General features: G+C 50.8%; 2 protein-coding genes across 3 annotated transcripts; one reads left to right on the top strand and one right to left on the bottom strand.

The window, feature by feature from the left end:
- Window positions 1-39: 39 nt before the first annotated feature.
- myo10 (myosin X) lies at window positions 40-19,918 on the bottom strand. 2 transcript variants are annotated; one of them, XM_085929574.1, is made up of 39 exons: window positions 19,549-19,918; window positions 14,094-14,252; window positions 12,721-12,908; window positions 11,747-11,881; window positions 11,544-11,668; window positions 11,368-11,381; window positions 11,187-11,271; window positions 11,015-11,118; window positions 10,766-10,895; window positions 10,576-10,694; window positions 10,311-10,457; window positions 10,128-10,228; window positions 9,934-10,000; window positions 9,775-9,867; window positions 9,636-9,704; window positions 9,493-9,575; window positions 9,306-9,414; window positions 9,032-9,112; window positions 7,417-7,541; window positions 7,242-7,356; window positions 7,068-7,174; window positions 6,796-7,002; window positions 5,881-6,709; window positions 5,667-5,787; window positions 5,362-5,605; window positions 5,103-5,198; window positions 4,935-5,028; window positions 4,800-4,855; window positions 4,588-4,730; window positions 4,206-4,418; window positions 3,982-4,139; window positions 3,776-3,902; window positions 3,415-3,706; window positions 3,030-3,237; window positions 2,703-2,839; window positions 2,514-2,634; window positions 1,470-1,934; window positions 1,193-1,384; window positions 40-1,046 (listed from the first exon to the last, which is right to left on the bottom strand). In XM_085929574.1, the coding sequence occupies exons 1-39, from the start codon at window positions 19,567-19,569 to the stop codon at window positions 945-947; spliced, it is 5,982 nt and encodes a 1,993-aa protein (XP_085785700.1). In that variant the 5' UTR covers window positions 19,570-19,918; the 3' UTR covers window positions 40-944. The 2 variants fall into 2 exon arrangements, with proteins under 2 accessions (XP_085785700.1, XP_085785699.1); XM_085929573.1 differs by having other exon boundaries at window positions 3,415-3,902.
- Window positions 19,919-23,870: 3,952 nt separating this feature from the next.
- On the top strand, window positions 23,871-25,955 carry basp1 (brain abundant, membrane attached signal protein 1). The gene has a single exon (XM_085929525.1). The coding sequence runs from the start codon at window positions 23,883-23,885 to the stop codon at window positions 24,372-24,374; it is 492 nt and encodes a 163-aa protein (XP_085785651.1). The 5' UTR covers window positions 23,871-23,882; the 3' UTR covers window positions 24,375-25,955.
- Window positions 25,956-26,663: the final 708 nt, after the last annotated feature.

Genomic DNA, 26,663 nt, shown 5'->3' with positions numbered 1-26,663 from the left:
CTATTCATGTTGTTTGTAATATTTGAGAGACACTTTGTGAGAATCTTTTTTTATTTTCCAAATGGTTCTCATGGAGCGTAACAAAACAAACATGAACATGTACAGCCAGCATCAGAAAAGATGAAGAGAATCATTGCACAAAGACATCAAAATACATGTACAGCAAAGAAGGCACTTGCACGTGTGTGTGTGTGTGTCTCTCTCTCTTTGGATGGCCCGCTGACGGGTGGCAGAATCTCTGGACCTTTAGGAAAGCTTGCAACCACGGCGACACACTCTTCAAGTCCCAAAAGCAGATTTTAATCAACATTTGGTCATAGTAGTTTGGATAGGCTGTTCATTTGAAGATTCAGAACAAGGAGGAATGAAAATGTTGACAAGTTAGCACACCAGACAGGGTGTGCCGCTTGCCACTTGTTGAAAAGGCGTTTGGGTTCTTTGTGGACTTGACAAAGTTTGAGAAGTTCTGCTTTAAAATGACAACAGCTGCTAGATAACACCACTAGCATGTCACCATGGAGCAGCAAGTGCTTTAATAACATCGCCATAGCTAGTTCAAACGGATGCAACTCATCGTTTCAAAAAACCACAGCGGTTGTTTTTGTTTCGTTTTTTTTTTCATCAGGGATTTGCAACTTTGAAATGTTTAAGACGGGCTTATTTACATGTTGTTTTTTTTCCTTTACATTCTTTTCAAAGTCGCTAAGAAAATGCGCTTGAGTGCTTATCATAAAGTTCCAAAATGACGGTAAACAAAATATTTTCTCAGAAGCGAGGTCCAAGTTGAAAAAACTGAGTGCGGTCCCCTACTGGTCTCCCTTCCAAATCTCATCCTGTCCCGCTTTTGGAAGTCATGTTTGGTCCAGCCAAGAAAGTTGAGCGCCAAGAGAACCAACCGCACCGTTGGCAATGTGATCGGATAGGATGGGAACGGTTCTCGAGGCTCACCGGATGCCGCAATGGCCGCCGAGCGACTGACAGTTGCTGTAGCGCTTCTTCACCATCATGCCGACGTACGCCTTCATCAGCTTGGCGATGGCCATCACCTAGACAACAGCGAGGGTCAAGTGACTAAATATCAAGTTGTAGTTGATTTTGTTGCTTGGTCGGTCACTTGAATTTGTTGATCGGTTAGTTGATGCCACGAATAAGAACCGCTCGTGTCACCTGACGCGATAAACACATTTCTTACCGTTTGGGTCTCGAAGACGAGTTCTCGTCCATCCACGGCGATCTTGTAGGTGTTGGAGAGCGGCGCCCCAAAGGACAGGATGCGCTCGTAGGGGAAAACCTCTAGAGGGCGCGGTTCGCCCCGCTTGTACACAGAGACGGCTTCGCGGCTCACGCCCAGCCACAGCTCCGACGGGAAAGTGCCGTCACCGCACTGGCGGACAAAACATTCCAACACAGTCAATTAGCAAACTTTGCCGCTATGGTTGAACAAGTTAGAAAAAAGGTGTTCCATTCACCTCCACGTTGAAGAGCGTGGATCCGTAGCCGGGCCAGTCGCGGACCAGCGCCATGTACTTGCGCATGGCCTGCTCCCGCGTGACGCCGCGCAGCTTGCACCACTTGTCCAGCAGGCCGGTCCGGATGGCCTCCGCCTCCTCCCTCAACCACGCCTCTAGTCCGTTGTCGGTGTCCGAGCGGCGCCGGCCGAGCGAGCCGCCGCGCAGGCTGCGCCTCAGCGTTCCCTCCAGGAAGCTGGAACGCTTGCGCTCCGACGTCCCTGAGCGCTCGGCGCCCGGGGCGAAGCTCCGCGCTGAGTTCTGCACTCGGGTCCGCAGGCGAACCATGGGGAACACCTGCGAGGTGTCTGGCACGTGGGCCCCGGGGCTTTGGTCCCCGAGAAGGTACTGAAGCCGCAACGCCGAGAGGAACTGGAGAGTCTCCTCGGGGGCCGGATACTGACCGCGGATCACCGCTTCGTGAGCCTGCACGCACAAAGGCATCCTTCACCGCTTTTGCTTTGACACTTAAAATGGATGCTACGCCGCTGGTGTTGATACGGTCAATCAATCGATCGATCAGTGTGGTGTGCTAGTGGTTGTTAAGGTTTATAAACTATCTTGATCGTATGATTATGTTGGGATGTAGACTAGAATGATGAACTTTGTTTGAACCTTTTACCTTCCCGTCTACTCTGAACAGTTTAACCATTCAGTTGTTGAAGCTCTCCAGGTGGTGTGGAGGCGTCCTTGTTTTGCTCCACTAGGATTTATGTCCACGGCCTCGTGGAGCGATAAACTGGGACCCTCCCAAGTGGTTAATCATTTGCTGAGGTGCCCACTACACATGTCAAATGTCACCCCCACCTTGGCTGACTCTCACCCCCACCCTTCTTCTCTCAATAAAGACTCTCTTGCATGACTTCAACGGCAGACTTTGTTCGGACATTGCTGTATCTACAGTAACGAACAAATTCTCCACTTGCAAGTGTTCAAAGGGCATACTGTCTCCCGTGTGGTTCTTGCAAAATAAGTTAGAGTTAGAACATCTCTAACAGTGGTCACCTGCTCAAACATGAAGGCAAACTCCATGCTGTCTTTGGGAACGTTGTCCACGTCCAGGAAGCAGTAGAGTTTGAAGTACAACTTCCAGCCTGCGCCTCCCTCATCTGGACTGGAGGACAATCTGCAGTGTCCACGCAGACACGTTTTTAGGACGTCTGAAAGACAACAAAGTACAATCGCAGCGCTGACCTTTCAAACTTGGCGAGGACGTCGGCGACCACGGCACGACTCTCGATGGCTTTCTCCACCGTGTCGTTGTGCTCGAAGAGCGCAAACATGTTCCTGCTGTCCTCCATGGCCAGACCGCGCAGCAGCTTCTCCACCACCTCGCATGGACACACGTCACATACACACGCACGATAGTTTCACAAGGTCCTTCTCGGGGACCTCGTTACCATGGAAACCACCCGACTCAATCAACGAGTTATGCTATTTTAGCTTCAATCCAGGTTATGGTTTTAGTTTGTAGGCTCTGTGCACCGACAATGAGATGTTGACCACGGCACGGCGTCTCACCTCGCCGGCGGTGGTGTGCGAGTTGATGGTGATCTTGCAGCAGCCTCCGCCGTGACAATGCACGGTGGTGCTCATGTCCCGTCGCGCCACCAAGGCCCGAATCTCTTCCAGCGAGGGGACGTTCTCCCGCCCGCGCGTCTTCTTCAGCGCGTCCAACGCAAAAGCGGCGTAGCGTTCAATCTCTGTCCCGGGGAACGCCTCGCGAGCCCTGCAGGGCGGGGGGGACAAAGTAACAGAGGGAAAAGCCAAAATTCCTAAAAGTGAATTGACCAAAAATGAGAAAACAAGGGTGACATTGGAAAAGTGAATTTTGGAAAATTGAGTCGATAAGCGAACAAGTGAAAATGCAGAAGAAGCGAAGCTGAAGAACTGACAGCGGCATTACCTCTTGAGGTGCAGGCGGACGTAGGCGAGGACGCTCCTGCCGGGCAGGAAGGCGCAGGCGGCGCACGCCAGCGTCTTCCAGCGGGCGAGGTTGGCGGGGCCGTGGGGCCCGGGCGGGCGCACCGTCTGCTTGACCAGCTGGCAGTAGAGCTCGTCGCGGAGTGCACGCGGCTCCCGGCACGCCCGCAGGAGCGCCCCGATGCCCGACGCCGGGTCGGCCACGCCCTCCAGCTGCCGCAGGCGCGCAAAGGCCGCCAGCGCCTCTTCCTGCAGGCTGCCGCACGTTCTTGGGCCTGAAAGAGCCAAAGCGCCAGGTGAGCGCGAAGCCTCCCGTCGCTGGACGGACGGAAAGATGCACGCACCGGCGGCCTGGTGGACGTCTCCGTAGGGCAGCGGCAGAAGCGAGGAGTGCAGCGGGTGCTGGCTGTAGCGCAGGATGGGGTTCCTTCTATAGATCTGCTCCACCACTTCAGGGTTGAGGCTATTCTCCTACACACACGCAACCAAGCACACGCTTTGTTTTCTTGCACGAGACAGGCGGGCGGGCGTTCCTCTGCCCGTCGGCTACCTTGATTTGCAGCATGAGCTTCTGCGTGGGCGTGTCGATGGGCGCCTTGGCGTCGATGACGTTCTGGACGGCCGCGGCCCAGCGGATGGCCTCGTTGAGGAGTTTGCAGTAGAGGCGGTACGAATGCTTGCGGCCGTGAACGATGATGTTCCAGTAGCCTGCGAGCGACAGACGTCAGAAGGGCGGCGGGGACACACACGGGGGAGGGGGGGGGGGCGGCTCACCGGTATCCTTGAAGACTCTGTCGTCGGGCGGCACCACCGAGCACAAACTGTTGAGCACCAACGTGCCCAACTTGAGGGCGCCGCGCTCCGAGCTCTTGTAGTAGTCCAGGGAATTGTGAGTCAGCAGGAACCAGCGCTTCTTCAACTTGAGCGAGGCTTTGCCGCCCACAGCCACGCCCACCACGCTGCTCTTCATCTCCTTGTGCAGCCAACCTGACACACACAAAATTGTCAAAACATTTTGCCCCCAAGAAAATATTTTCCCCTTTTTTATTTGTGGAAAAGTATTTTTTGTGTGACATGTTTTTTTCCCCCAAATGTTTAATTTACAACAAACTGTTTCCCGTATCTAAAAAACCCTTGCAAGATTTTTTTTTTTAACCTCGTATGATGAACTCCTGGCCGTCCACGCGGGCGTCGCCCTTGGCGCGCTGCAGCAGCGTGATCCAGTGGTGCATCTCCTCGGGCGTGTCGGCGTTGCAATGGAGGACCCGGTTGGCCGTGATGATGACGAAGGAGTTGGGCCTGGGGGGGTTGGGGGGGGGATACGTGAGCGGCCGACTCGGGGAAACAGCGTGGTAACAGCGTCCTCACCTCTCTGGACTGTCAGCCGCGCACGCCGAGTCAATGGTGCCCACGTCCAGCGTACCCTGAAGGGACGTGTTTGGAAACCATGGATCAAGCTGTCAGACCACCGCTTGCGGCTTTTGCCCGCCTCGCTCAACTCACCACGGCGTTCTGCGGGTTGGCCTGCTCGTCGTGCATCTCGCCGATTTCCTGCTCGGTGGAGCCGTGGACCTGACTCAGCACGCTGAACCACTGGCTGCAACAGGCGACGGCGTCAACACATCGGCGACAATATCACCAGAGTCGAGCGAGAACCCGAAGCCCCCTGACCTGGCGTCCTCGGCAGTCTCCGCCACCAAGTGGTACGTTCTCTCCGGCGTGATGATATCGATCCCGTTTTCCTTGTCGGCGTTGTCGATCACCTCTCTGCAACGACACCCGTTCGACTGTCAGCGACCAGTCACAAACGACAAAAGCAGTCACGGGGTTTCCTCGCGCTTGAGCAAAGCTGCAGCTGCACCGAAGCCAAAAGTCGAGACTTCCATCATGCGAGCCGCAGCTCGTCTCGACTATTTTACAGTGTACTCACTTGGCGTTGCGAATGTCCAACACCCCCTTGAGCTTGTCCTCGCCATCGTTTTCAAAGTACATGAGCTTGCTGTGCCGGAGCACGAACCAGCGTCGCTTCCAGTTTCGGCGTGACAGCGTGGACGATCCTCCGCCTTTCTTGTGTAGCCAGCCTTGCTTCAGCGCCTCCTGCTTGGCGCGGAACCACAGGAAGGTCTCGTCCTTCAGCACGCACCAGCGCCGCTTCCACATGTTCATCAGGCCGCCTGCGGGGAGCGCCAGGGAGCCTGAGCCTTTACGTGCGTTCATTTCGAGACACGGACGTACCTTTGATGTGGAGGAAACTGTGGAAGTACGGCAGCGTGACGCAGCTGTAGACGGAGTCTCGGCGGTACGACAGCTCGTCGTCCGTGTCCAATCTGTCAAAGTCGTCCTCGCTGTCCTCAAACTGGCGTGTTGGAAAAAACAAAACGACAATCTTGAGAAGGAAGCCTCTCGTTTGTGATATTAGCAAGGAACGGCATTTGTGAGCGAGCCGTACCGAGGACTGCGCTTCTTCCGAGCCGAAGCGGTACGCCCCGGAGCTGTTGTATGTTCCAGAGGAGCGACGGCCATCGGGCGACCACCGCTCATCGTTAGCGTTGGAGAGGGCTGCCAGGCTGCCGCCGGACGCGGCGCCGCTCTCGTCGTCCCGATCGTAATCCGAGTCCTCGTCCGGCGGGATGAGCTCGCACGCCTGCTCCAGTAGGAGTACGGCGGCGGGCGGCAGCGGGACCACGCCGTCGTTGGCGTACGGGTCCTCCTCTGAGGAGTCATCGCTGGTTCGGATGCCGCTGGTGCGCTGGCCGTCCGAGTGTCCGTGTTCACTGGGGTTGGGCGAGTCCTTAACCGCCTCGTCGTCCGCCCCGAAGCCTTCGTCCACCTCCTCCTCTTCCTCCCGGCCCGCCCGCCGCCACCCATCCTCCTTTTCCTGGTCGCCGTCCACGCCCAGCGAGCTCTCAATGTTCCTGACGCACTCGTCGATCTCATCAAAGTTGAGCGAGCGAAGGAAGTGCTGTGCCGCCTCGCAGGCCTCATCCTCCAGGTGCTTGAGCTCCTGGTCGCGGAGCATCTGGAGGCGGAGCAACGATGCTTCCGTCAGGGACAGCTCCTGGCGTTCCTTCTTCATCTGCAGGGACTGGATCTCCCGCTCCAGTCGCAGGATCTCCTCCACCTGGGAGGCCTCTTGAGGACGGAGGGCTTTGTCATCCTCCTCCGAAAATAGCTCCAATGTCTGAGAAGACTCGTCCAAGGCCTTCTTCAAAGTGTCGGGTGAGTGGTGTTTTTGGGCCAGCTGAGCGAGCCGTTCCTCCTCCAGCCGCTGTCTCTCTCTGCCGACACAAAACACAAAGCACGATCGGTCACGGCACTTTTGTGTTTTTTTGTTTGGATGAGTAGCGCCGAGCAGCTGAGCGACCTCTCCTCTTGCTCCTCTTGCTCCCGCTTCCTCGCCTGACTCTCGTCCAGCATGCGTCTCACCAGGCGTCTGGCCATGTGACCTCGTAGGCGCGTCTGCAACGTGAGCGCCGCCCAGCGCAGCAGCAGGAATTTCCTGCGCCAGTAGAAGGCGCGGTAGTTCTTCTGGATGAGCAGCACGCAGCGCACCAGCCGACGGTACCGCTTCCTGCACGGCCGAACCCCAAACGTCTCAAACGGGTTGCTCGGAATTCCATTCCACTTCCTGCCTACCTGACCACGTAGCCAGCCACGTGCGCCCGGATGATCACAGCGGCTCGCAGCACCACCACCTCACGCTGCTTCTCCAGACGATGCTCCAGGCCTTCCCTGAGGAACACCTGAGTACAAAAACAACCATTCACGTCACAGCACACAAAAAAAAAAAAAAAAGCCACCGCGGCTCACCTTGGTCTTGCCCATCTGCCAGTCGGCAGCACTGCTGTCGTAGCGCTGAAGCAGCTCAGCGCAGCGCCCCCTGGCGTCTGCTGCTGTCAGCCCATCCCGCATCAGAACTTGGTATCTAAGGAAGGAGACAAGTGAGTGGGCGGTGCCCTCGCCGGTGCCCCTGGAGACCACCCACCTGCAGCAGAACTCCTGGAAAGGTCGCCGCACGGGAAAGCCGGCACGTCGGATCTTCACCGTCTCCAACATGCCCGAATACCTCAGCTGATTGAGAACCACCGCTGGGTCAAAGTGCTCAGGCATCTGTGGCGGCGTCAAACCAAGCTGCTTATTTGTAGCATTTTTTCTTCCCACACAATTCTCAACTGAAATCATTCCAACGTGAAAATATTCACCCAAAACGACCTGTCAGCCAAAATGGCCATGCCTTTAAGATTGGCCAAAAGAGGAACACGAGGCAGCTGAAAGTGGAGACAACATTTCTGCTCGACTCATGTGCTCGCTCGTCATCATCGTCTCGATTTGAATTGATGGCGTTCAAACGTGCGTCACATCACATTCCGTGGTGGCATGAAGAAGAGAGGGTGCTTCCCGATGAGAGACGGCTTTGATTTGGACAGAACTACCCCTTCAATGTCAGCCTTTAAGAAGCAGGGACTCATTAACGCAAGGCTCATTTGCATACGACAGCTGCATAAAGGCGGGCACTGTCCGGAAAATGCGCACCCTCACGTCTTCCTTGGAGACACTTGGAAAAGCGCTTGGAACAGGGATTGCTCACAAAAAGCGCCATTGTCACAAAAATCAGCTCTCCAAAACATCATTCATTCTTTTTTTTAATCGTGATGAAAATTCATGAGAAACAAAATCATGGCCACAAGACTGAATCTGATTTAAACATTTGATTGACTGTGAAATGGAGTCCATCACACAACAACTTGTTGCTGCTCCTATTAAATTGACATTCCCTCGTCTATAAGCAAAGTAGGGTGGCTTTTTTTTCCAAAGATGGTGCATCTTAAGTTAGAAAAGAGCCCAAAAGCAGCACAAGATAAAAACAACTGCAGCCTTTTAAAACCAACTGTGAAATGAAACGGTGTGGACGTCTCATCAAGAACCACATTAAGTGACGACAAGTTAGCAGCGACTGAGAAACCATTTGCGGTTGCTGGCTTCAAAAAAAAAAACCCGGACATGCAAGAGCGCCATTCAAAGTGCACACGCGCGCATACACACGTCTAAGGCACGCACACGCCAACCATCCCGCCTCACCCTGCATCCTGGAGCGCTGACCGGCCGACCGCAAAAAGTTCCCAAGGGAGACGCACGACTCGGCCTGGTCGTGGCTTGCTGGCTCAAGCTAACAAAGGCTTTGAAAGGCTCCTTCCGTGTGGATATGGGAGGGCCGTGGTTGCCGTGGCGACCTGTCTCCCGCTGAAGCTCATTTGCGCCAGGGGCTTGTCGGGCTTGACGTGTGTGCGTGCATTCAAAGCGGCCCGGGGGAGGGGAGGGGCAAAAGGCTAGCGTGAGCTCAACACAAAACCATTCATCAGATTTGAAGGCAAAACAAAACATCTGTCCGTACATCTGTCATTTTTATGGAACTTTGCCGTGACAAGGAATATCTTGGGTGCTCGGGTCAGCTCACGTGACGGCCTTAACTGATATCAACCAATAAGTGTGCCAAGGGTGTGATAGAGAACAAGATGCCGAGCCAGCGTTAAAACAGAGCGGCCCGGTGAGTCGTCATGGCAACCAAGCCCAAAGTCTGGCGTACGTGTGTGCCCACTCACCTTGTGCGTGTTTGGTTTGATGCAACGGATAAAGAACGGGTCAGAGGCGCTGAGCGTTGCCATCAGGGAGTGCAGCGAGTCCTGAAATGAGAAACACACAGGCAGGTCCGTGTTAAACGACTTCTCAAAGTACTCCTAAGCCTTTTGTTAGAGACTCAAAGGGAAAAACCAAATGAGTGGGTGGGCTTCTTCTCAACAGCATCAAATCAAAGAGGACGTCGCCACCTTGTGGCCGCCGGTGCAATTACACCCAAAGGTGAGGGAGGTACCGGACCTTGAAGTGCGAACTGACGGTGGGTCGGCGGTGCTTGCAGCTGCTCTTCAGCGTGTCCCGCTTGTTGCGACTCAGCACGTGCTCAAAAAGGTCGTAGACAAAATCCAACCTGAGCCAAGAAGACATTTCACACTTAAAGATAACATTGGGGAGGAAGAGAAGGCCGGCGCAGTGCGGCGGAGCGCACCTGCTGTCACGCAGCAGGTGGAGGACGTCGTCTCGGAAGGTGTCTCTGTTCTTCTCCAACGTGCCCCTCACGTCGTACACCACCTGCGGCAGCGGAGCTCATCAGCGCCTGGGCTTGACACGAGCGCATCGGCGCCACCTCACCTCTCCGGCGTAATGGCGAACTCCAAAGTAGTGAACGGCCACGCGAGGCTTGACGTAAAAAGCATTTTTCTGGAAGGCAAAGCGCACGCACGCTTTGAGGAAGCCCAACGTGCGGCACGGGTGAGCGGCGCCTTTGTACCGAGTGCTGACTGTGTAGTTTCTCCAGCAGCGTGTCGTCCGTGGCTTTGGGGAAGTGACTCTCCTCGTTGATCAGAGCCAGGAGGCCTAGTTTCTGCGTGAAGCACACACACGTCAGTCCGGCCCGGTCCGACCTACAGAACCAGAAGCGCTGCCTCACCTTCTCAATCAAGTCCAAACACTCGCCGTTGTCTGTCCAGTCGATGTTGGCCCACAGCAGACCTTCCCTGCGAGGAGGTCGAGGCATCATCCACACTTAGACTACATTTCAATTTGACTTTGTTCAGAGGCCTTCCAAAAACCAAGACGTCCTTTCAGTTAGTTTTCATTTTGGTGACTTTTTGTTGGCCTTACTTGTTGTACTCGAGTTGCTCCAAGGAGAAAATGTGCTTGTTGAAATATTCCTGCAACTTCTCATTGGCGTAGTTGATGTTGAACTGCTCAAAATGGTTGACCTGAAACGGAAGGCGCGTCAACAACAATGTCCGCAACGTTCCTCAATGCTCTCCTCATTTCCGGGTAGTCCGTTTCCCGTACCTCAAAGTTTTCAAATCCAAAGATGTCCAGGATGCTGATGGACTTGAAGTCGTCTTTCCCTCGAATGCGATCGTTGAGTTTGCGGACGATCCAGTTGAAGCACTGCGAATAAAGTGCCATGGCCATGGAGTCTCGTGAGTCCACCGCCTGCACCAGAAAAAACCCAAAACACCGTTCAAGCCAGTCATCGGGTCACCGTGTGGCAAGAAGCCAACAACAATGATTTACAGCTGACGGAATGAAAGGTTCCGGTTGGCGCCCTGACCTGCTCCACGGTGAGCGGGGTGGAGATCTCCTCGCCCCGAAGGATCATGGACCTGTGTGTGAGAACCTCGGCCAGCTGATCCGGATTCAGGCCCAGGAGCTCCGCCGTCCGACTCAGGGCTGCCGATCAAACGTGAACGGTCAGTCGTGGCTTAGCGAGCGGGAAGGGGAGGGGGTGAGGAGACACCCACCGGACTTGGAGGCGATCTGGGCCCCTCCGGCCGTCACAAAGTGGATGTTGCCGGCGTGGAGGATCCCCGCCAGGAGTCGTAGGATCTCGCAGATGTTGTCCTCGGTGAAGTGCATGGTCCTCATGGCGTTCTGACAAAGACACAAGCGCAAAGCAGGTCAGGTGGGCATCAACTTTGAGTCACGTGAACGAAATGATTTTTTTTTCAAACATCCGAGAGGCAAACGAGCGATGGTGCCGGGCTACTCACCAGAACCTCTTGAAAAGTGCCTCTGTCGTCAGCGCCGTTGTCCGGGGGGCCGCCCGGGTGGGTCAAGTAGTGATACGCGCAAGACGGGCTCAGATCCAAACGCTCTGCAAGCAACAGAAACGGGACTTGACTCAATTCTGCCAACGAGCAATGCGGGCGCGAGTCGGCTGACCCATTTGCTGCTGGTCGGCGCCTGCGAGCAGAGCATAGAAGATATGATAGTTCCTCTCTCCCACGTTCTGTCGGACTACCCGGTTCTGCGGCAGAGAACAGAAGAGCGTCACGCTCAAACACCATGCTCTTTGCCAAATAGCTTGACAAAAGAAAAATGAACAGAGCAAAAAAAGTGTCACCTTCTCCAGGAGGTCTGACGTCAAAAGGTGTTTCAGTCAAGGTTCACAAAAAGTCAGCCTATGTCCAAATAAAACTGACAAAACATTAGCTGGTAGCTAGCGAAGTTTGGAGAGTCGTTTGGTTAGCATTAGCATTAGATTTAGCTTCCTGTTCTGCGAGCGAAGAATGAGGATACAATCCACGATGCGTCCTCCCTGGATGCTTCCCTTTTGGTTGAAATGCAGCTGGACGAACTTCCCAAAGCGGCTGGAGTTGTTGTTGTAGAGCGTCCGCGCGTTGCCGAAGGCCTCCATGATGGGCCTGCCGGCGACACAAAGGTCACACTCTGCTCACGCCATCAAGGAAACCAATGGTGTCCAGAACAATTGGAAGAGCTACCCGCTCTCCAGCAGCGCCTCCTCCACGCGCGAGCTCTTCTCCTTGGACGACACCTCCAGGGAATGCTGGCTCATGGCCGACAAGAACTTGAGAATCAGTTTGGTGCTTTCAGTCTTCCCTGCGCCACTCTCGCCACTAAAGAAGAACAAACACCAAGTGACGCAATCATCAATCACGCCAAATTGTTGCACACGTCCTGTGCTGGAAGTCATTTATGTAAATTGTAATAATAATAATGATAATAATAATAATCATTATTATTATATTACTGAAATTGCTGCCGTGACAATTTCAGTTTCCCCCTTGGCATCCGTCCATATCTGTCTGTCTTTAGAACAGAACAAAAAGTCAACGCGGCAGTACTCCACTAGGTGGAGACAAAGACAACGGATAAAGTTCTGCAGCAAAGCCAAATGAGATCAATTCAAATCAACTCAACTTAAATAAATTCCAGTCAAAAGCAAACTACACTCAATTAAAACCACAACAAAGTAAACCAGATGAAACAAAATATGTTGAAAAGTAAATTCAGACAAAATGAGTCAACTTGAGGAAACTCAAGTCAACTAAAAGTGAAGAACACCAAATTCAAAAACAAAAGTTAACAAAAATGAAAACCACTCCAAAATTCAACCAAGAACCTGCGCGACCTAAAAAGCAAAAACAAATGAAAAGTAGTAAAAAAGAAATCAATTACTGCCTGGGGGAGGTGAAAGTAAAAGGTCAGCGCACAAGGCGCACGTGTGGCGTGACGCTGCATTTGCTCAGCCAAGCGCAGTTGCCGCGGAAACCAAACCCGCCATGACATTTCGACCACAAAAGCAACACGAAACGTTTTCAGGTTCTCTGCGCATGACGTCAAGTCAACAAGAATGAGCGAAGCTGCTTTGCACACGGAGATGGACGGCGGCCTTCTTTTGGTCAACGTGAGACCACCAGAAGATGTCGCAAGATGATAAAACGTCGGTCCCCACCTGATGAGCACGCACTGGCTGCGTGCCCTCCGCCACAGCGCCCGGTAACACTCATTGGCCACGGCGAAGATGTGCGGCGGCATCTGGCCCAGATGGTGACGGGCGTACAGCTCCACCGTGCTGCGCTCGTACAAGCCGGCCAGCGGCTGGTACGGGTTCACCGCCGCCAGGATCGACCCGATGTACGTCTGCCGGATGACACACAGGGAACGCTTTGTTTTTCAAAATTGGATAAAAAAGTCAACTTATTATCAGAACCCAGTTGAAATGTCATTTTGTGACCCGCTTTGGCCTTTTTACAACAGTCGCGCCGAATATGTGAAAACCGAATGTTCCAGAATGTTTAGCTTGCTGTTGCGAAAAAAAGAAAAAAAAAAAACTCCTCGGGGCACAAAAAGAGGCAAGCTCTCCACTTAAGTTGAAGAATTGCAACCATTTGGACTCAATTAGTTCCCGCTAGGCCTCCTCCCCCTTCGCCCGGCAACAATTTCCACGACGATGCCCCGGCCGCGAGCTAATTGGCTGTGACTTTCATCACGAGCCCCCCTCGTTGGTTAACACCATTAAAGGCGGCCCCTCGTCTTCTCTGGATGACGATGGCGAGTGGCGGCGGTCCGCAAAATTAGCTACAACGCCTAACTGTAGAATAGCCTCAAACAATAATGTTATCCTCACGCTAAAAACAGAATTTCCAACCTTTCCAATTCTTCGGAGCTCAATTCAGTCAGAGCGCAAATTTTGCCAAAAGCAAGACGAGCAACCGTGCGAGCGAAACGAGGAGCAGATGTGAAAGGATTTGGAGAAAGGACAGAGCGACGCTGGCTTGAGTGACGGCAGGAAATGTAAGCTGGACGTCGCCAACAAGTGGCACTCGTTCAGCTCGTGTGTTAGCTGCGCCGTGATTCGATTTTGGAACATTCACACGCAACCATCTTAAAAATCTCCTGCCGTGCATGTGAAAACAAACATTTGTCTTTTGCTTTTACTGCTCATTTGAACCTTTTTTTGAACGTACGACGAGATTTCTTTGGTTGGTAACGAAAGGAACATTTTCTGTGCAGATGTTCTTTTGCTTTCCCAAGATGGCAACCAAAAGATGAGGAATCTTCTGGAGGGACGCCAGCAGAATCCTGACTGGCAAAAAAAGGGGGCCTGGGGGTCAACTAGTGTGTTGCCGTTTGTGTGCGCGTTGTGCGATTGGAGCCAGCTGCGCTCTGCTCGAGGGCTCACGTGAGGATTCCAGTCATTCCAGTTGACACATATTCTGGAATCCACATTGCCAGTTCTGATGATGACTTCAAGAAGACATCATGATGCGTTCAAAAGCCAAAGAAAGGCTGACAAGCGGGAAAGCGTCCGACCAGAAAACTCACGTAGATGCGCCTTTGCCGGTATCGCAGGAACAGGTTGTGCATGATGGCGCCGTCGTGCAGATCCTCCAGTTTGGCCATGTCCTCCACGCCCTCGTCGCCGCCCTCGTCGCCGGGCGCGGGCTGGAGCTCATCGCATGTTGGCGCATTGTGCTTGTACGCCTGAAAAACGCCAGAAATTCAAAGTCACGTTTCAGATGAGCTCGGTTCTTTTATCTTGCGCATTCCGAGACGTCGGCTCATTCTCGTCGCGACGTCGAGCTTGGCCTTGCCGTGTCCGAGCCAACAAAGGTTTGAGAGGAGAAGGCCGAGTGCCAGTCTGAGAAGAACAACACACACTTTTTGTCGAGGCAAATGTAGTGGGCACAAAACAAAGTAGTGAGTTTCTTGACAAGAAATGTACAATGTACAAACAACAGCCGTGCACCAAAGCACTAATTTAGTCTAAATCCAACCCACACGGTTGCCTCAGGTTTGGCACCAAAGCACTATTTTTGTCTTAACAAGTCACATCAGTTGTCTCTCTCTCAAACACACACACACACGCGCACACACACACACACACACACACACACAGCTGGATGACCCAGTGTGACTAAAGAGTTTTTAGTGACTCGGTCTTGAAGAAAGAGCCCCAGTGTCCCGGGAGGCCGCCACTGATATGCGCACAAGCACATTGCTCACATTCCCGTTCGAGAGTTGCTCCAGGGGCAAACCTTTGGTATGGCAGACACGAAAATGGTCAAATAACTTAACACAAAATATGTGTTGCCATCAAGCTGTCAGTTGCTATCCATCTAGTTGGGGCAATGATCTTGGATGTAAAGCCCCACGTAGGAGCATAACACCTTGTCCAGCGTTTTTGTTTCACACAAATATAGTCCCTTTAGCATTAGTTTGGGGGGGGGGGGGGGATTATTGGGAAAAATATTGCATACATCCAGAAAAAAAAGGAGTAATATGCAGGCAAACCAAATAATTGGAGCAAAAGAGGAAACGATGAGACCAAAAGACGACAATAGCACAACAGCTACTTGGACACACAAAAACAGAGTCGCTCAAGAAGGGGAGGGATCGGCAGGGGTGGGCCTCCGGGGGTCTCGGCCTTCCCGTGGCACACTTTCCACTTGTCCTCCTTTATTGTTTGCAGCGTGTGCCCCCCCACCCCACCCTGCCCCAGGAGCGACACACTTTCTTCCCTCTTATAGTCACGCCTGTAAACTCACAACATGTAGCGTGTATAATCAGCATTGGCAAGCTAAAGTTGGTAAAAGTTTGTTACCGCCCAAATTGCAACGTCGTCGTGTTTTCTGAGTGTGTCAGCACTTTTATCAGCCTGGAAAATTCACATTGTTTGAATTCGCCGCACTGCTGGAAATAACTGACCATACGCACAAGCAAACACGCTCGCACACACACTCGAGCGTGACCGATGACTAAACGTGGCCGTAAAATGTTAATCATTAGACCGAGCCATTAGGCGTGAGAAAAAGAAACGCATCCAGGTCATCATGCGTCTTCCAAGATGGCGTCAGGAGTCCGGACATAAAAAAAAAAAATCAAATAATTTTGCCAAAAAAGAAGGGAGGGCTATTTGCAGCAGCCTTCCGGCCCAGCCAAAAATCAAGTGGGAAGTTTTTCTCGCGGCGGCAGACAACAAACGACAAGCGGGTGATAAAACGCTTCCTGTTGGCGGCGACGACGCAGGCCAACAAAAGTGCCCTTGTGAGCGGGAAGCCCAGAAGCGGGAGAAGGGCCCAGCTGCTCGTCACGCTGTCGGACCAGCAATAAAACCAAAAGCAAAAAAAATCACACTCTTGCAAAAAAAAACAACCTCAAGATCCAGAAGACAGTCTGAGCCAACGACAAACAAATATCTCCCAAGATGCTTGTGGTTTGCTTTCTTAGATACTTGTATTAACTGGTCCGCCGCATTCATAATTAATCAAGGTTAGGCGTTAAGAATCTAAACATCTGCTGTGTAAGTCAATTATTAACAAAGTAGGGTTCAAAGTTCAGCTCGCTGATCACGGACCATCACGCCGTTGCCAAGGTGACACGAGGGCAACCCATTTAGCAAGAGCCTTGCAGGCATCTTGAAGGGCGACACTTTCCCAAGCTACCCCGCTGAGCGTATTTGCGTATGCATGTTTGAATATACACGTGTGGGTCAAGCGGAGAACGAAGCGGCTGCCTGCGGGCCCGTGTTCTCTTTGGCCGCTTGTTGAAAGCTAAGCTCACTCGAGTGTCAAAAAACAACAAAGGCAGGAAGTCGCCAAGTTGGACGACCAACAGACAAATCCCGCGCAGTCAAGGAAAGTCGACGGCATCAAAAGAACCTTTGGAGTTAAATGGGCTTTTCCGGCCGGCGGTATTTTTAGCCCAACGGCTACCCGAGGTGAACCGTCGTCGGCCATCTGAACTCAGAAGCGTGCTAGCGTAGCTACGGCTTAAGCGATGCAAACCCGAAACGGCTCGAAACCTGTCAGAGCCAACTTTGGGCCTCCGAGCCCGACCTCATCCTGCCTAAAAGGGCTTGATTGTTTTTAAAGCCCTCTGATGCTTGCAGGGCAACTTCCTTGTTGTCCTTTTATTCCAAACATGCAAACATCAACACCCAACACAAAGTTTTGTTCGCACAATGGAATGTGGAGGGTTGCGCCGGGGGGGGGGGTCGGGGTGAGTGAGCTGTGTAGTTGGAAAGAGGATCATCAGCCTTCCTGGAATGTTCACTTTTTTCACTGGGGCTCAAGCAGATTTGTTTTGTGTCAAATAACATTCTTGTCGACCCTGCTAGCCCGACTTAGCATCAGCTGCGACAAGCACAACCGTTTGAGCAAAAACAGACTTGACCTCCGTGTCAAGAAACATTTAGCAAACAAAACACTCGTTCGAGCACGTTCCTTTGACACGGATAGCTTCGCATCCATCAGCAGCTACGTGTTAATTAACGGAATGTTGCTTTTACTACTGTTAGCTTAGTCGATAGCTAGGTGGGGGCTTTAGCGCAGCGGATGTCGTTCATATTCTATTTGGCCTTATGAAGCCCTTTGAGACTCTTCATATTATGTTATGTGTCCACTTGATGCACATTATTAAAAGATTCAAGGTGACTTTATCAGCATTTTTTTTCATCAAGACACAGTTGTACACGTGTCCTCCTTTTAGGCGCTAGTATCAGCCAGCTCCTTCGTCGTAGCTTCAAAAGAAGTAGAAAGCCCCGACGAACACGTCAGCGACGACCCGACGGTGAGCGAAGCAGACTATGCTACGCTAACAAGCTTTTAAACCAACTGACCTACTTTTTTTTGCCTCACTTTTAACTCTGTTTACACAAGTGTGCGCGTGCGGGTTGCGGCCCGGCGGTTGGGCCAGTTCCACCATGTGCCGTCCAGCTGCACGCCTTTAACTTTTTGGAAGACGAAAATGAGCTCCGGATCGGAAACTGTCCACAAGTTCGTCTCACGTGCACGCTCGCGCACACACGCACGCCATACGTAGCTTTGGCAGCTAATTAGCTCTAATGGAGATTTGTTTACTTTGCTTTGGGCTCGGCTGCTGTTTTGTCTCGTCTTCCAGGAAGTGGCTATTGGGCCAGCGTCCAATCTGATCAGTCGCTCGCACCACCCCCACGACCTCTGGAAACGGGTGCACACACATTTCAGCAACAACACACACACACACACAAGACGTTTACTTGCATAACCACTTGCAAACCAACATATTCACTCACAGGCAAACACACACACACACACACACACACACACACACACACGAAGTCACACGCAGCATGACACTAAACTCTGAGCAGTCGTCTGGTTTTGTGCTTGAGAGTTTATCGCCTCGTTACATTCGATGATGAGCTCATCGCACTACCTTCAGATGGAGTTCAATGTTGAGCATAACAAATTCCCAATGAAAGAAACAAAAATAAAAGTGGCTGTCGCCAGCGACGGCAGGCCGGCGTCGTTTTGCCGCAGCGGTTCCCGAGGGGAGGCCCCGGCCCAGGCGAGCCTTCCCACTTCGCCGAACAAAACCAAACTTCCATTTCGAGCAGCAAAAGTGGGAGGAGACAGGAAGTGGTTGCCGTCGTCTGATTGGTGCGCTGGCGCGGCGACTAAGGAATTGTAAACATTCCAAATTGACCTCAGCTGAGATGTTTTATTTCTGAAGCAAGACATACATCTGTAAGTCAATGCAGAAGGCCAAGTTCTTAATTTTGAAACGGTTGCTGAAAATCCATTTCTAAACTTGAGCGCTTATCTGTCCCAAAAGTTTCGCTTTTGTGCTTGACTCTTGCTTTTCTCTGCCCGTGGCCTTTGTTTAGTCCAGTTCTGAAGGCCGTACAATACTTGGAATTTGGTTCCAAAGACAGTCTCAAAAACCTTGAGTTAGCTTTGGAATGAAAAATGTTGCTCAAAGTGCTTGCGTGAAGTCTGCTTTTCTTCTCTGCCTGGCCTCTTTGTTTCCACGCCGATTAGTGAAGCAGGCGGCTGATATTTGAGACCGCAGGCAAGCATTACCCTCCCAACATTTTTTTCCTCCTCTCCAGGGAAGCAAGACCAACGTTTGTCTCGTCCCAGTCACGTGAGAACAGGAAGAGGCAAAACTTTTAAAGTTTTGTTGACTGGAACCGTTGGTTACACCTAAGGACAAAAACCGGTTGGACTTCTTTGTCAAAATCGTGGCGACTGCGGTCTTGCTGCACAATACAAATATTGTACAACAAGCTCAGGGCCGTTATTGACACAACACAAGACGGCGCCACTCATGAGAACAGCTCGTCTTCTCAAGCACTCGTCTGGATCTTAACCTTCTTCGAAGCTCCATCCCAAACCTTAACAATGAAGCCCAAGTTGATTGGAAAATTTAAAAAAAATTGGGTCACGGCGAGGAATCAGTTAGTTTGGGCAGATGTTCAAATTTCATTGCTCCCTTTCAACGGCTACAATAAACTACCTGGGTGGGTTCAATGTAAAAAAAAAAAAAATAAGAAATTTGATCCCTAATATTTCCAAATGATGCAAGATACAGCTGTAATTGCAATAGAATAAAACGGCACCATTTTTCTGGAAGGGTCTTTTAAAAAAAAAATTGTTTCCTTAAAATTATATCATACAATGTCCTCCATTTTCTTCTCAGCGAGAGTAAGAGCAGGAAAACATCTCACCGGCCCATGTGAAAGCAATACACACTCAAAGTTCGGGATGCTGCAGCGGACCGTGACCTGACCCGACTAACTTGGCTATCAGTCAAGTGACAGCGTTTAGGAGCTCTAAGATGCTCCTCGGCTTTTTGTCTGGCTCTACCCTGACACGGACAGGAGACCCAGTCAATCCCTGGTTTGGCTTTGTGTGCCCTGACGCGGACTGGCGACCAGTCCAGGGTGCTCCACAAAGTCGCGGACGTGAAATGGCAAGGAAACTTAAGACAGCAGACGCTGCTGTTGATTGGTTACCTCTTGGAAGAAGTGCTCCATGTCTGTCTCCCGCAGCTATCTGTCTTGACACCGGGGCACAGGTCGCGCGCTCAGTCCCGCTCCAGCGCAGCCCCACTCATTCCACGTCGCTCCAACGCACGTGCAAAAAGAATGCAAAAGGGACAATTTAATCCTTCTTGCAAATTTTGCCGTCCTTCTGTCTTGTGCGCCCTCCCGTCGACCGCGCGCGTCCCTCCGGCCACGGTGCATGCGTCCCCGCAGCAGTCCAGGCAGCAGCACGCAAGTCGCCCCGACGCCGATTCGAACTTTGCAAAGTTGGCACTTTTCACTCTGTGCCGAACCGACGGACAATGAGAATCAAGTCCCGCCCCCGGTCCTCCTCCTAGTCTTGCCGCGGCCACGCGCCCCTCGGACGCCTCCTGCTGTCAAAATGAGGCGCCCGTGCACGTTTACGTTTTAAACAGGTGCTATCGCGAGAGAAGACGCCGGGTCACGTGGCGTCTCGGTGCCAACGTTAACTTTTTTTGTAATGTTTGTTAGTATTGTACACAAGAGTATAATCAAAACTATGTTGATAAAAAATGCAAATCTACAAATAAAATGAAAATAATGGGGGGGGGGGGGAGAGTTTAACTTTTTTTGCGGTGATCTCTAACCTATTCATCCATCCATCCATCCGTCCATTCATCCAATTACCCCCCCTCCTGTTGTTTGATTGGGCATCAGCGTCGCCAAACTTCCGATGAAAGCAAAACAGGAAGGGGTAGACAAACATTTCCTGTCTGGCCTTCTAACGATGGAAGATAACTGTGGCAAAGTCAAGTGCAAAAATGATATGATTTCAGTTCAACTGAACTGGTTGTGTCATCTCAAAATTGTTGACTAGTGGGGGCATTCCGGTTTCTTGGCCATCCAAAAGCTTTTGGATGGAATGCCAATCGTGGCTCCAGTTCACTTGTGAGGGTCAAGCACAGGTTGACCTTTTGGCCGAATAGAGAGGAAAAAAAATAAAACGTTTTATCTCTGCTACCGTCTAGCGGTCACTATAAGACATCACAACCTTTTATTCTTTCTGATTTCCGTGCGTGCATGGAGCAAACGACAAGGGGCGCTAGCGCAATACAAATCTGGTGACAGTATGCCGTTTTTTTTTTATACTTCCAATAAAGAAACGTATCGCCCATGTTTCACCAGTGCAAGCACTTCATATTTAAGAGGCCATTTTGCATTAAAATTAAGATCTATGCAGATATTACCGCTCCTAAGAAAAGTAGACATTCAAAAGGAAATCTTTCATTTTGGCAACACCTGACTAGGGTTTATTGTTGATGAGAAAATTCAAACTTTATACTTTATTCTTTACAAATCTATCCGTTTACAAGGTGAAATTCATCACGTTATAGCATGACAATGACTATTTTCCGTGTGGCGTCAATAAGATTCTGTGGGATACTCCAAAATTATTACAAGTAATCATAAATTGTGATTTTGTCGTTTATTTTCTCTCTGATTCAATTCAACAGATGCACGTCTGGGGCGCGCGCCAGCAAGGGTGCGTGCGTGTGCGCGGGCTCGCGCACGCGCAGCCTCGCAGAGCTTCGCCGAGCCGAGCGCGGAGCGCGTCACGCACAAGCACGCACGCAGCAGACTAAGGAGCAGCCAGGAGCCCCGCGCACAAGTTCCGCCTACAAGGTAACGCCCGCTTTCTTCGTTCCACTCCAAAATGTTCAATCTTATTATTTTCGTCAGCATTAAAGCTGTCTTCTTTTGCGCCGTTTTCACATTTGTCTTTTCTGGGCATGCGCTCCGCGGCAGACAAAAGATGCGTGGCCGAAACGCACGGCGGCGTGCGTGGACGTCAGAAATGGCACCTTCATGGGGGGCTAAATATTACATTTTAATAATACATCACGCATTAGGTGCTCGCTATTTCTTTCTATGTCTGTTTTATTCTATCTTCGTTTTTCCCCTTTCCTGGAGCCGAGGGAACGCGTAAAAAGGGGCGTGTGCCGCGTGCTGGTGGAGTGGCGGGCACGCGCATGTGAGAGGAATATGTTGCATATATATATATATATATATATATATATATATATATATATATATATATATATATATATATATATATATAAACGAAACAAAAAATAATTAAGTACAATTACAATTATGAAATATGGATACCCTTGTGCATCTTTGCCGTATTCGATGTTGTTTAGTCATTACGAGCGACGCGCGCAAGCCAACTTAATGGTGGCTGTATAGCGGTCCTTTGTTTGCGGTGGCGCGCATGCGCAGTTTGCGCAGGGTGTGGATGGGAGCGATGCCACCTTCCCGAGCGGAGGCGGGGTGGGGGCATTTGTTACTCCAGACACATGCACGCGCGCGCGCACACACACACGGCTCCTTTTGTAAAGATGTGATTGTTCTTGTGTGCAGGATTCGGATTGGTCCGTCTGTCTGTGAATCAACATTTGCTTTTAATTAAAACGCATTGTTCAATAATTGGCATGTTTTCGCCGAAGTACTATATAACATGGTGGTGCCTTGGTCAAATTTGTGTGTGTTTGGAGGGAGGGGGCAGAAATTTGAGAGCCACCAGCGTTCAATGGCACCAGCACACTTCACAACACCCATTGATCCAATCCAAATAATTGGATAAAAATGAATCTTTTTTTGTTCTCTCAACTCAACTGGTCTCTCATGGCGCCGCCATATCTTTTGTGCCAAACGCAAAATGGCTGCCACGTGCCGGCACCGCTCTCTCTGGTGTGCATTGGTGCTAAAGACAGCTTGCGCCGGCCACACTGCCCGCAAAGGAGCTCCGAGGACATTTTGGCACATTTGTGCTGGCCCACTTGTTTCATTGTTGCAGAGTGTCTATCGACTTGCTGGCTTGCTTGCTTGTCAGCTTGCCGACTTGTGTGCGTAAAAAAAATGCCATCAACAGACACGGCGGCCATCTTAAGCGTCAGGCGGCGCGATACCAATGGAAGCAATTGCGCGTGTCTCTGAGTTGTCACAGGCCTCGGGTGGATTTGAAGCGGAATACGCCCTTCGCTTGGAAGGAATTTGTGGCCGCCGCTGGTGAGAAGGCAAACGCAAGACAAAGAGGATTTGAAGCGAAATACGCCGTTTGCTTGGAAGGAATTTGTGGCCGCCGCTGGGGAGAAGGTAAACGCAAGACAAAGAAGAGTCACTGGTGCTACAGCGCCCCCTGTGGCTGCGAGCGCCATCTGTCACCTCGTCTTTGTTGAAAACCGCAAGTGACGGGCGTGAGGGCAAAATGATTGTGAACGATTAAACAAAAGGGAACAATAGAAATGTTTTTGTTAGCCTGCAGGGCAGGCCGCTTTGTTTGACAACGAAAAAGTTCATTCAGGTCAAAATTCAAGTAGAACGTGTCTGACGGCTTGCCGACATCCACTTTAGAGTGCCTCGTTGTCAGCTGTCACAGAGAAAATTAAACGGAGAAAATGTTTCAAAAAAAGAAAGCTGGCTAGCGTGTGGGCACTTTCGTCATGCAGAGGAAGAGACAGGGAGGCGGTCTGAGGCTTCTGCCTGACACCAACAATTTAATACGCCTCGCCGTCAGACAGGAGCGGGTGTACGTCTTTGAGGCAAAAAACCGAAGTGGGAAAATTCTCGGTTTCATATCGGGAACACATTGTGAATGGTGTCGTCATTTTGGGAAATAAATGCTTTCATGTGCGGTATTTGTGTCAAGTCCCGGAGGGAACGCGAGTTTTTTTTTTTTGCTTTGATGGGATTGGAAGAAGGATGAGACAAATGTTGCCATGGCGACGCCAGATATGAAAGTTAACACCTCACCAGAGTTGAGCGATAACAAGGTTTGCTCGTTGCGCGCTCATCTCTGTTGACTTTGTGCACGGGGCAATCATTAACTTCCACTCGCACTAGTCATCTCGGTCACGGTTATCATCTTTCGTCACACCGTGGCCAAAATGGACATTTACACAAGGCCAATCCCACATTTATGAAGACCAGAGTGGTCTATATATAATATATAAAATATAACAAGCTGTGAGATTGGCTGCCCTGCAGGAAAGTGTGTCAGCCCCCCCTTCATCTATTCGGGGTCATTTGGAGTTGAGCCCTCGTGAATCTCTATGAATGGAGATGCATCCTCTGAAAGACACCAGTTGAAATGTTGGGCCAGTTCATCGGTCGCTTGGGAGTTGCGCATATTTTGTGGTCTTGCCTCATCGCCGGTATATCAATTAGCAACATGTGGCATGAAGACTTTTTCAACGGTGCGCGTGTGACAACCGAATGCCGTGCATTCACATTGTGGCCTTGTGGTTTTTGTCCACGCAGACGCCCGAGGTCCGTCCGTCATGGGAGGCAAACTGAGCAAGAAGAAGGGCTACAACGTCAACGACGACAAGACTAAAGAGCAGGACGCCAAGGCAGGGGAGGCGTCCGGTTCCGACGACAACCAGGTAGCAGAGAACGTCAAAGACGAGACCGCCCCTGCTGCCAAGGACGTGACGCCCTCCAAGGAGGCGGCACCGGCCGCAACCGCCGTCGCCGAGGAGAAAGGGCCCAACGCCGAGCCCGTAGCGGACGGCGAGGTCACCAAGACCCAGGAGGTTGCGGCCGAGCCTACTCCCAAAGAGGCCCCTGCCCCCGCCGTCAAAGATGAGGCCGACGCCAAAAAGACTGAGGCCCCCAAAGCTGAGGCGGACCCCAAAGCCAGCGAGACCCCCAAGGAGACCCCCAAGGAGACCCCCAAGGAGTCAGTGGCCCCTGAAGCTCCGCCCAAAGATTCTGCCGAGGCACCAAACAAGGATCAGAGCAAAGATCAAAGCACCAACGCTCAAGATTGATTGGTGGACACCCGCGGGAAAGCCACAACCACTTTGGACAAAAATGAGAATCAAGAATGACCACCGACAAACCCGCTGGAGCGACACCCGAACCCGCCTGTCATCTCATGCCGTCGCATAATCGCCTTGGCCACGCCCCCTCATATAAAACTTTCTTAAAATGGTCCCAAAATAGTCAAAGATTTCCTAAATAGTCAATAGCAGATTTGTATTTAAATTACATTTTTAAGATTTCTACGCTGGTTTGGAACCTGATCTTTAGTACTCTACGCAACTCTGATCTGATTACAATCTGACTCTGGCCTTCTTTTAATCTGGTTCTGGGCTACTTTGAGTCTGATTTTGATCTAAACTAGATAGGTTCTAAATTGAGTCTGATTTGACACTGATCTGGGTGTAGTCTTGTTCTGATCTGGGTCTAGTCTAATTCCATTCGGGTTCTTGGGTGGCGCCAACCTTTTACTCGTTTCGAAGCAGTCTGCTTCTGAATTGATCCTGGTTTATCGAATTGTCAGGTTCTAATTTGGTAGTATGGCACTTCCGGTGGTAGGCTCTAGATTAGTCTTGGACTGCATGTGAATAATCTGGTTCTAAATTAAATCTGGTCTGTTAGGACCAGTCTGGTACTCAACTGGCACTGGTCTGGGAATAGTCTTTTTCTACATTGGTTCTACTTTGGAACGGGTCTGGGTTTAGTCCAGTTCTGGTCTTGTTTTAAATTGGGTCTGATACAAGTATGTTCCAGTTCATGTTCTAGTCTAATTCCAGTTTGGTTCTTAACAGGTACTAGACTGGCTTTGGTTCTAACCTAGTACTGGACTACTTCAACTCTGGTGCTGATCTGATTTTAGTCTGTTTCTTGACTGGTCCTGGTGTGGCTTAACTCATTCACTGCCAAACCAGTTAAAATGGCTCTTTGACGTCTATAGCCGTTAATGGCAGTGAATGAGTTGATTGTTACTGATCTGGCCCGGGACAAGTGTGGAAAAAGTCTGGTTCAATATTTGTCCTGGTCTAGTTTTTGGTGCTAGTCTGGATGCTGCATAGGCTTCTGAATTAATTCTGATCTGGTTCTAGTCACCAGAGAAAAAAAGCAGACATCAGAACGGGGACGTCTCAAGGTTTTGGATGCCAAATTAAAATGTGGGGGGGGGAAGCTTGTTTCTATGGCAACCGCGCTTGGCAACTCCTCATTCTCATAAAAGTCCCGCGTTCACACACATGTGCAGGTCGTGTACATGCATGTGCACGCGTGTGCAGTTGAAAGTTTGAGGGTACTGCTCCTGAATGAGAACGTCTCCTCAAACTTTAGATTTCACTTTAGACTTCACGTCGACACGCTCGTGGCATACGTGTCATTGCGTGTTCTGGCCTTAATTTGCATGTACGTTCCGGTCCCATGTTTTGGGTCCGTTGGGGGAAAAGCTGGTGTGCGTTTCCATGCCAACCGTGTCTCAATCCCAGCCAGCGGTGCTCGCTCTAAGTCTCCTAGAAAACAAAAAAATTAAGAAATTAAACTTGTATGTTGACTTGTTGAAAATGGTGCAACAGTCGGAATTAAAAAACAAAACAAAAAAACAACACAAGGAACTACTAAACTGAATTCTTGTTGTTTTGTGGCTTCTGTGACATTGCAGCTCGTCCATTCCCGGAGGACGTCAAATATTTGTTTCCAATTCAGCGTCGCCTTGTCATTCACACTCTTTCTACCGTTTCTACTGACACCATAGTTAGTGCCGCTAACATCATTAGCACTAATAGCATCTTTATTGTTTTTTTTTAGCATTGTTATTGATAACACCACTAGCAGTGTTAGGACTCATAGCATTGGTAGAATTGTAGGTACTCATAGCACTGATACAATTGTTGGTGTCGTGAGCACTGTTAGCATTGCTAGCACTACTGTGGCGGAAGAAGCACATCTTTCATCTCTGACTGCCAAGAAGCGAATTCAAACTGCGTGATTGGCCAGCCAGCACCCTGCATCGTGACCATTTGTTGCCAAGGCGACGTCTATGCCCACTTTCGCCTAGCAACAGGCGCAGATGCGAAGGAAGGATGAATGAATGGAAAGAAGATGAGGAAGGAGGGAAGGGAGGGAGGGAAAATACGGGATGCCATATGTGTGCACATGCATACGTGTTGAACATTATGTAGCGTCTTCCTGAACCAGCACGCAGTCTGTTTTGTTCTTCTTTTATCATGATTTTCTCCATCTTTTCACTTTGACCTCCTTCCTTCCTGTACTTCATCCCTTTTCTTGTCACCTTCCCTTCCTTCCATCCTGAA

The sequence above is a fragment of the Syngnathus leptorhynchus genome, chromosome 14, assembly GCF_054491065.1.
Source record: "Syngnathus leptorhynchus isolate UIUO chromosome 14, UIUO_Slep, whole genome shotgun sequence".
Lineage (NCBI taxonomy): Eukaryota > Metazoa > Chordata > Actinopteri > Syngnathiformes > Syngnathidae > Syngnathus > Syngnathus leptorhynchus.
Note: the sequence above shows the minus strand (reverse complement) of the source record. Positions and strands in the feature narration are given on the sequence as shown.

Bases quoted from the DNA above. Each gene is read 5' to 3' on its own strand.
- myo10 (XM_085929573.1), bottom strand. From the start codon at position 19,569: ATGGAGCACTTCTTCCAAGAG. The intron at 9,576-9,635 runs GTGAGGTGGCGC...CCGCTGCCGCAG, and splicing joins TTCGCCATTACGCCGGAGAG to GTGGTGTACGACGTGAGGGG. The intron at 1,935-2,513 runs GTGACCACTGTT...TTGTGCGTGCAG, and splicing joins TTGCCTTCATGTTTGAGCAG to GCTCACGAAGCGGTGATCCG.
- basp1 (XM_085929525.1), top strand. From the start codon at position 23,883: ATGGGAGGCAAACTGAGCAAGAAGAAGGGCTACAACGTCAACGACGAC.